The sequence below is a fragment of the Ceratosolen solmsi genome, unplaced genomic scaffold, assembly GCF_000503995.2.
Source record: "Ceratosolen solmsi marchali unplaced genomic scaffold, CerSol_1.0 scaffold27, whole genome shotgun sequence".
Taxonomy (NCBI): Eukaryota; Metazoa; Arthropoda; class Insecta; order Hymenoptera; family Agaonidae; genus Ceratosolen; species Ceratosolen solmsi.
In genome coordinates, this window is record NW_011948426.1 from 5859709 (window position 1) to 5870216 (window position 10508).

At 23.3% G+C, this 10508-nt stretch overlaps 2 protein-coding genes across 2 annotated transcripts; both read left to right on the forward strand.

The window, feature by feature from the left end:
• Nucleotides 1–476: 476 nt before the first annotated feature.
• On the forward strand, nt 477–4863 carry LOC105363267 (protein SMG8). Its single transcript, XM_011500923.1, has 14 exons — nt 477–560; nt 689–833; nt 928–1202; nt 1278–1508; nt 1565–1758; nt 1833–1936; nt 2008–2201; nt 2290–2526; nt 2785–2988; nt 3059–3162; nt 3239–3611; nt 3697–4008; nt 4284–4463; nt 4713–4863. The coding sequence occupies exons 1-14, from the start codon at nt 520–522 to the stop codon at nt 4831–4833; spliced, it is 2715 nt and encodes a 904-aa protein (XP_011499225.1). The 5' UTR covers nt 477–519; the 3' UTR covers nt 4834–4863.
• Nucleotides 4864–5626: 763 nt separating this feature from the next.
• On the forward strand, nt 5627–9755 carry LOC105363361 (protein brambleberry). The gene is made up of 9 exons (XM_011501028.1): nt 5627–5656; nt 5837–6230; nt 7098–7283; nt 7346–7493; nt 7576–7872; nt 7947–8159; nt 8227–8463; nt 8984–9311; nt 9573–9755. Exons 2-9 carry the CDS (start codon nt 5847–5849, stop codon nt 9691–9693), a joined length of 1914 nt encoding a protein of 637 aa, XP_011499330.1. The 5' UTR covers nt 5627–5656; nt 5837–5846; the 3' UTR covers nt 9694–9755.
• Nucleotides 9756–10508: the final 753 nt, after the last annotated feature.

Sequence of the window (10508 nt, forward strand, 5' to 3'; positions counted from 1 at the left end):
TTTAAGTTCATCCGATCTAATTAATGCAATATAGTTTTGTGCTGTTTTATACAGTCACGTGATTTATCCATCTACAAATTAAGTTAAAGCATTTAATAATTTAATTAAATAGTTTGATATAGAGAATGTTAGTACAAAGGACGTTTTACATACCAATGTGAACAATAAACTAATCTGTATCTATAGAAATTATCTTAAAAGTAATATCTAGAGTTATCACATATGAAAATACAATTGTCGTAAATGAAAAAGTTAAAAATCAATCCTTGTCCTCGTTTTTTTAATATTATTAAATCAGGATTTTTAATAATATTATTAAACTACTTGATTACTTATAATGCATGACTATATTTATTACGTCATTTATTGATTTGAATAAATCGATGAGATTCGCAGCTCACTTGCATTATATAGACTGGAAGCAAAGATAATAATATAACCTCTTTAAAATATCTAAAATGCGACGCAAAGTTTTTAAAGTTTATTGATTTATTCTGAAAGAAAATAATAAATTCTACAATGAAATCACAAAAATTTAAGATTCCTTGTAACAGCGAAAGGTAAATTAATATCCAAAGCATAGACTTAAATCAGAAGCATAGTTTTATAAATATTTATAATTCTAATAATATAAATACTTCTTTTAATATACATGTTAATCAATATATTAAATAATTTATTCTTGTAGCTTTATCAACTTGGATAGAAAAGTTATAATAGTTTCTGTTTTTGGTAAAAGCCAGTATCGAGCTAAAAGTTGTAAGGCAAATATATTTAGTTCCGTTTTACAAGTGGATTTATTAGAAGAACCAACTATTAATAAACAGTCATTGGTAAATATTTTTAATATAATTGTTTTTACACTGTATAATGATTTAAATTTTGATTTAATACTGATTATTTATTTGTAATTTACACATATTTTAGTGTGAAATTGAAGGTTATCATGATCCAAAAACAAGAACAGTGTATTTGCATTTAAAAGGATTCTTGGATACTTACATGCTCATTAATGAATATGATCAATTCATTCAAAAACAAGAACATAAAGATTTTCTCAGTGCTTGGGCTCATATGAGAAATAAATATTCTAGAGCCTTACTCGTACTATTTCATTTGTCACATATTGTTATTCTAAGTCATCCAACTCACATATTTGATTATAGTTACGTACATTTATTTAGAGCTCTCGATATTATTAGGTAAAATAGTATATTTTATGATTTTATAAATATTAAATTATGAAACTTTAATAATGTTTAATAATGTTAATGCAGGCAAAAAACTTCGACTCAATTATCAGACTTCTTGAGTTCATTATCTGGATTACCAAAAGACTGGATATCCAATGGTAGGCCTTGTTCACCACGCGTATTATTTTATTTTGAAACTTGTCCACCAATTTTTCGTGAAGCAAACAATGGAGTTAATATTAAAAGGCTGGAACATTCGTTAGAAGATAGAATATATCAAGTTTTAAGAAAAAATCGAATAGTTACAAATATTAGGTAAAATCAACTTCGTATTTATTGTTCAAGATCATTAATTATTTTATTTATTACAGTTCAAATTCATTATTTGCAATCCCAGCAAACCAAGAATTTGTTTTTGTACATACTGGTAATGTTGAAACTCAAGATATTTTAGCTTACATGACTCGACAATTAATTAAAAGTTGTACAGTTACTTCAGATGCAGTAAGCTCAAAAAGTGTTGAAAAAGTAGATTTATCCTTACATCACGATGGCTCAGAAGAAGGTTCGCTTTTTGAATGTTTATTTTAAGAGTAAATATATATTATTTAATAAGTACATTGTTTTTTCTACATTCAGAACCACATACATTTAAACGATTTCTGCAACAACATATTAATTTAGCCTTTTCTAAAGGTTTTGATGATAATGTCGGCCGTCATCCTGCTCCAGCACATTTTGAAGTATTTTAATTAACAATATTTTCAAATTTAAATAGAATAATAATTATCTATATATTTAATTGAATTTATAGATACCGACACTATCTCAGTTTTTTGATGTAGCTAAGAAAGTATATGAATTTTTTGTAGAAGGAACAAATAAAGAACTCGCAAGTCTTCATGGATTACTAGATACTGATGTTAAATTTAGTAAAAGTCGTTGTACTAAAGTATTGCCAAGGGCTTTACAAGCTTATCAAGAAAATCTTCCTCAACATTACACAAGGTAAGATTTCAATGTTAAAGCAAAGTTATCTGTTACATTTACAGAAAAAGAAGTAAAAGATTTTTCATAAAAAATTTTTTGAATACAGAGCCTATCATGAATCTAAGTTGGCTCATGCAATGGCTGAATTTGAGATGCATGCTCGAGGACCTCTATTTGAAGAATTTAATGAAAAATTACAAGAAGAATGTGATAAGCATTGGCGCGCTGGTCGACAAATGTGTCAAGTTTTATCACTTACAGGAAATCCATGTACAAATCCTATTCATAAAGGAGGCGGAGGAGCTGGTGGAGGAGAGCAACTCGATTCACGAGAAGATTATAAGTTAATGACCATAAAATAAATATAAATGTAGAATTCATTTTTAATTATTTTAATATTTACAATTCAATAGAATATTTCTTTGAAATTTATATGAACAACTTTAACATATTTCTTGTCAATATGTTATTAGTATGATGAGAATTTTTTATGTATATTTTATAATGAATAAAAATGAATCTTGTTATTTAGTTATATAAATCTTTATTCATCAACATATGAAATTAGTACTTTATCTAACAATTATATATATATTCTCAGTGATTTATCTGTTATGGAACATTGTAGTGGAGTTCGGTACATTTGTGCTTGCAATTGTGGTAGATGTCAAGGATCTCGTGAAGATCCTTTCAATTTGAAGCAAGCAAACTATGATTATTTTCAAATGTTAGCAACTCAATGTGGGTGCAATCAATTAGAAAGTATTCAATTTCCAGTTTTTCAACCAAGTACTCATAATTATCGGTAATAAAATAAAAATATATTTTAAATAATAAATGAAACTATTAATATTAATGTTTAATCAAATTTTTAGAGCAGCGCAATTATTATCAACTACTAATCGAAAGGATTCATTAGCTCGAGCAGATATTTCAACACCGCAAGGTCAAACACAAGTTTGTAGTTTAGGAGTCAATGGTGAATAAATTTAAAACTTAATTTAGAATATTTTATAGTATTTTGAAATAATATTTTAGTATGTAAATGTTAATAGATGAAATCACAGCTTATGGTAGTGGAGGACAATCACCCCCAGCTCAAAGTGATCTTATAGAAGAGGATGTACAAAGACTTAGTTATAAAGCTAGCTTTACTCCTGGTGATGAAAATAAAGTTGTTATTGCAGTTGCTGATGTAGACTCAGAAAATACAAAGGAAAAATCTCTTGTTAAACAACCATCGACAACAGAATATTTACCAGGAATGTTACATACAGAGTCACCTATTAGGTTACTTCCTCAATTTTCTAGTTGGTCATTGATTTGTTTAGGATCAAGCAGCATATACTCACACAATTTAGGTTTACAACATCAATTAGGTGTGCTTGCAAATTCTGCCTTTTTACTACCATGGGATGTAACCGTAAGGTAAACAAATTTGAATTGTAATGAATATATTTTCCAAATTTTTCAAAATGGTGTATTGTTTTAATTATTTTACAAAATTATATAGAATAGAACATCAAAAAGAAAGGGGTTCATTTTGGCCAACTGTTAATGACAATAATCAACATAATTTTTGCTCCAGAGGTAAAAATTTTCAAAATTTAAATATTATGCGAGGAAGAAAATTGAAGAGAGGAAAAGAAATACTTGTAAAGATATTTGTTGGAGTTGAATATGAATGTCCTAGAGGACACAGATTTATGGCATCAACTCCAGATAAAGTATTAAAAGCAACAGGTATAGGAACAGTTAAAGATAATGGAAATAAAATTACTTCTAGTACAACGGATATGCCACTATATTTTCCTTGTCCATGCAGGTTTGAACATTTTAATTTTTATGACATTATATTATACTTTAATATATTATATAAATATATTTTTAAGCATATAACAAATAAAAACGCTTTCTACAATTTTAGAATGGATATATATATTAACATTTCGATTTAATACAATTAAATAATTTCATTTTATATAGCATTTTATTTAACTTATGGCTCAACATTTTACAATATAGATTTTATTACTATACAAATACTATTATAGAGTTATTTTTTATAAGCTAAGCATGCAATTCTTATTCAAATTTTAGACAACCGAAACCATTAATTGCCCAATTAATGCGAATACATGTTGTAACACCGAAAGCTCCAGTTCATGTAACATTGAATCCACGTGTACAACCTGGACCTTCTCCTTGTCCAATTTTTGTCACAGGATGTGAAGAACCTATAAAGCTTCCTCAAAGTTCTTATTGGATTCTTAGATTGCCGTATCCTTCATTATATATTTATATTTATTTAAATCACTAATTATTAATTTTAATATATATAATAAGATACAGATATAAAAAAACTAGAACGATATAAAAGTCCAAGTACAAATAAAAATATACTTTGGGTAATTCAAATTATTTTATTATATACTATTAAAAAAAAATTTATTTATGATTGTTTATTGTGTGCAAAAAAAAAAGTTTATGTTATTCAACATTACATGGTAAAACCTTAAGAAAATTTAGATATGTTTATATGGGAGATAAGGGTCCATACTTACCTCCAAAAGATCCAGTTCCAATATCGCATGGTAGACTACTTGCTGGGATGTATGGCATTAGTAAATTAGTAAGCGATAAAAAGTAAAACTAAATACAAGAGAATAAATAACTAATTCACAAGAATATAAATTGACTGTATTATTTTTATTTTAATTTTCATTTATAAAGTTTAGATTATCAATAAAATAATTTAAATACTTAAAAATGTATTGAGATATATATCCATTATGCAATCTACTATATTACCATCCTTAACTAAGTAATATTTCTTAAAATATTTCATTAGACTTTTATATCTATAAATAAGAAATATCATTTAGTTAAGGATGATAATAAGTTAATAAATTTTTATTTTTATAGACTATCAGATTTAATCAATTTAAAATGACACTTTATTTGTATAATAGTTTTTATATAATTAAAATAATATAAAGAACTTTATTAAGTTTAGTGGTTAGGCTTTACAAGGAAATAATATTTAAAAAATATAAATTAATTTATTTTTTAATACTAATTTAAATTTAGTCCCATAGTAATTATTTCTAGTTGCATTAAAATAAATTTTAGTGATTGGTTAATGATTTTTACCGCGCATTTGTTAAGTATCTGATTATTATGGCCGTTATAAAATTTTTACTCTAAAGATTTTTAAGAATAATATAATATATATAGCAAGTATATTTATATTTCAAGTAAATAAATTTCATTATTGCTTAACCTTGTATTAATATTTCATTTTTTATTAGGGAATATAACTTATTTAAGAATTCTGTCACGTGGTTTGTGGATGCGAATGAGAATGTAATTAAAATTTGAATATTTTAAATGTGTTCCGTTACTTTTATAATGTTACATTGTGAATAATTTTGTTCAAATAAAAAATAATGTTATAAATTATTCTAGTCAAGGTAAGTAATAAAGACATTTTTTCGAATATTTAATAATTAACTACTGGAAATATTTAATAGTTTTGGCTCATTAAAATTGCAATTTGTATGATTTTATAATTTTTGTATATATATAGTAAATTTTAGAAAAAAGTAATAATAATTCGAACTTAATTATTAAAACTTATTAAATCTTTACAGATTTATAAAAATGAAAGGATATGTTTTTTTGATATCTTATCTACTAGTGATATTAAGCATAAATGCAATCCATGTTAATGCTGAATCAATGTTAAATTGGATTTGGGGTAAGAAAGAAGAATCAGCATTGTTATTAGATGATGGAATTCCATTAGTTTCTATTCCTTATGAATTGTTGACTGAAGATGAAAAATTTCTCAAAGAAGCATCGAAGCTGATTACGGATATACAGATTTCTTCGCCATTAGAAATATGTCAACATAAAGTTGTATTAAAAATTAAAAGTGCTTGCACAAGTATGACAGAAGAACAACTTGCTAAACTCAGTGTTAATCTACTTAATTGTCAATCTGCAGCTGAAGGCAGAAAACTTTTTCCTTGCACAGACAAAATGGTAATATAAATAATCACTAAATTATATGCTGATGTTTAAAATATTTTTATATGCATGTGATAATATAATGTAGATTAAAAAATGGTTAAAGAAAGTTTTATTAGTTTTAGGTAAATAATAATATTTAATTATTTTTTAAAGTTAGTATTGACAACAAGAAAAAATTTTAATGAATTTGTGTAATGCATTTTATATAATAATTTAAGTATAGTTGAAATTTTTTAAAAATAATATTTTTATTACACTATCTTTGTACACTATATTTCTTAAAACTATCAAGACCTTATATATAAATTATGAACTGTAATATTGAAGTTATACAGAATTGTTATACAATTTATAAAAAATAATTGCATAACTTAGTAAACTAATATAAATAAACTTCTTAGATCTATCAGTTCTTTTTAAATTTTATTTTATATCATTATATTATACTTTTCAATTAAAGACAATTGGGGAACAGTTATATTAATAATAAGAAAAATTTGTATATATTTTATTTTGTATTATAAATTTTATTTTGTTCTTTATTATATTTATCATTAAATTGACTCTTAACTAATAAATTTAATAAATTTGATAAACTCTTACTAATAAATTTGTAATATCCGTATTAAAAAATAGATTATATAATTGTAAGTAATATATAAAAGATGTCTCTATACTAGTTTGTATTTCAACTGTTTCCTTTAATAGTTTGGAAATTATCTATACAAATCTCTTTTTTCTTTATATCTACAATACTATTTTTTTTTTCATTTTATATTTTACATAAATTAATATTTTTTTGTTTATTGAATACAATATATAAAATATCATTTTTATAATATATCAATAGATAAAATATTAACACTGTTTTTATTATAGACTATAAAAGAGTGTACTATAGAAATGGATTCTGATACATGGAATTCTTATCACTTAATAAGTAATCGAGCAAGAGCTGTCTGTTATTCAGCCAGAAGCTATCAATTTCGTGCTCTTGTAGAAATAACAGTTAATAAATTAATGCAATCTGCTCATACACAAATTAAAACTTTAGCATCATTAAAGGTAAGCTAATAGTACTTTTCAAATTTTTATATTTCTACATGATCAAAATTTATTTCATTTAGGAAAGCCAAGATTATTTGGAAAAACAAACAGTTGCTGCCCATAAAATTATAAAATTAAATATGCAAGATCTTACCAATGAAAAAGCTTTAATTCGTACTGGTCATAGTCAACTTGCTACAATGACTGAAGATATAAAAATGAAATTAGGTAACACTTAATTTGAATATTATAGTATAACAAAAGAATAAATACATTAAATAATAATAATAATATTATTTTTCATTAATAGAAAAGGCAAATCAAGATTTTATTCAACAAGCTGCTCATCGCAGTGAATATCATCAGGAAATCTTAACAGATTTAAAAGATATTCAAATTCAAGTACAACTCTTGTGGCAAAACATAGAAAATAGTACAAATCATATAATTAAACAAAATTATGAAACAATTATACAATATGAAAAAACTTTAACGAAAATTAAAAAAATTAATCAAACTATTGTTTTTATTTGGAATCTTACAAACATTGTGCAAAGTGAAATTGACGAAAGATTAGAATGGATTACTGAATATATTGGAACAGCGGGTAATAATATACATATTTTATATTTATGTGTAAATTTGTACAAAATATAAAATGTTTTATATTTATATTTTTAGGAGAGAATGTCGATAAAATCTATCGCATTTCATTGCATGTAGTATATTTATTTGCAACAATGATTATTGCCACATTTCTTCAAGCACCATTTTTAACAAGAACAGCAATTTTAGGATTAATTCCAATAAATTTTATTTCTTACTTAAAACATGGATTAAGTGCTAGTATTGATTTTATATCTTTGACATTTTTATTATTATTTATTACTGCAAGTTAGTATATTCCTTTTTATATCAATTAAATTTTAATGTAATGTAAATTTTATATTTTGATTGGCAGTACATTATCTATTTAGTGGAATTCAATATTTATTACGGTTAAAAAATAAAATTATTAAAACAAATTCAAAATTATATGGTATTTCACTTTTGAATAACAAGCAAATGTTTGTTGAAAGTATGAAAAAAAATCATCGATTTAAATATCAAGAGCATAAGCTATCATCAAGATTAAATATTTTACAGCTTGCTGTAAATCTGTGGTGCTACATACATCAACACATTTTTAAATATATAGGTATTTATATATTTAAATTATTTGTATTAAAATGAAACAAAATAAAGTAATTAATTATGACACAAATCTAAATTACTTATATTAAATTGATAATTGCTTATGTACATGAACAAAAATTTTTTTATTTCATTATTAAATAATAATACACTGAACTAAATAATAATATATTGAAATTATAATTGTTTAAATAATTGTTATTCTTAATAAAATATCTTTTTTGTTAATTTGTATTTTCAGCTACTAAGTGTTTTAATATTTATTTAATAATTTTAATATTATGTGATCATTTATGAAAATCAAAGTATTTTTTTAAATACGCTATTAGGTTTCTTCATTATTAGCAGAAAATAAAAAATTTACTGAAGTCAAAAATTTAATCTTTCAAATGTAAAAAATCAATGAAAAACTAATGCTTTAACTTTCTCAATAAATCCATCTTCAAATTAAATTCAAATTCTATTGATATGTTATTCTAAAATCATATTTGTATCAACAATTTTTTATATGTTTTTACCGCCAGTTTTAGGAAATTTAAAAATTTTTAAAAAATGTTATCATATAATGAAATCTTGGATGTGGCAAGAATTTGAACCCATTGAAGAACTTTCTTGCTCTTATGTATCCGCTAAAAAATATAACGAATACATTGTATCAAGTACAAAATATCCTAATGTATCGGATGACAGTAGTGAATATTCTGATTCACCAAATTCCGAAAAATTTATACCAAGTAATGATAATAGTATTAGAGGTGCTGTATTAAAAAGAAGAAATCTAAAAAATTATGTTTCACCATTGACTGCGTTTTTCAAAGGAAATCGCGAAGATACGCAAACTTCACAGCAAAGGTACATTTTATATTTTAGCTTTTCATTTTAGAACAATAATCTTTAAAAAGAAATTTTATATATTCAACTATATGTATAATAAAATATTTTTAAGATAAAAAGAATATATTTTTTCTATTAATATTAACTATTACTTTTTAAATTTTGAAGCAAATATTTTAAATTCTTATAATTTGAAGTATATAAAATAGTTTTTAAATTGACTATATGTACGTACTTGTTAAATATAAAAATATATTGATTTTTATATTTTTTTTTCAGTGTAACTCCAATAAGAAGAACTCTGTGTCAGGCTAAAACTAGAAGTGGAAATCCATGTAGATTATTAACTTTAAAGAGCCAGAAATACTGCTTTAAACATGCTGATTTATACAGTGAATAACTTAACTTAATATATTTGACATAAATTAATAAAACGTTGATTTATTACACTTAATATAATTTTAAAAACAGAAATTATATTTTTAATTAATAGTAATGAACAAGTATAATTTTATAATTTCATTACTTTATTCATAATAATAAATGCCTATAAATAATATTAACATTCATCATCTTATTTAATTTAAATCTGTGTGTATATAATATAGTGTTATATTTTATTTTATTTATACAATGCTAATTATGTAAAATTTTAATAAATATAATAGATATTTTTACTTAACATAAAAAAAGTAACTATATTCTTTATAGTGTAGTTTATCCATTAAGATATAATATAAGAAAGAATAAAATTGAACTGTAGTGCCCAACGTGACATAAAGTGTGATTTTAATCATTTTTTATGTTAATTAAATAAATTTTGTATATTATAATGAAATTATAAAATGCTATATGCATTAAAGAAAAATACAAAAAAAAGTAAAAATTGTTACAAATAATAAATTAATTACAGTAAAGTTTTTCATAGTAAGTATATTTTATATTACTTATATATTTTAAACAAATTATTATTTACATTGCCAGGTTCTCTCGTTATTAAGTTAGATAAATGAAAGCAACTTTTACCATCATCAAATAACACGAATCAATTTTTAGAACTTCATTTTCTCTAAAAAGTTTTATTATTTTTATACCTTCATTTTATTTCTATTTATTTAACCAATTTTTATTTAATCTTTTATAAAGATTAATTGCCGTAAATGACAATTAATAGTTTATTTTATTAATAAAATTTTAGATAAAATATTCAATATC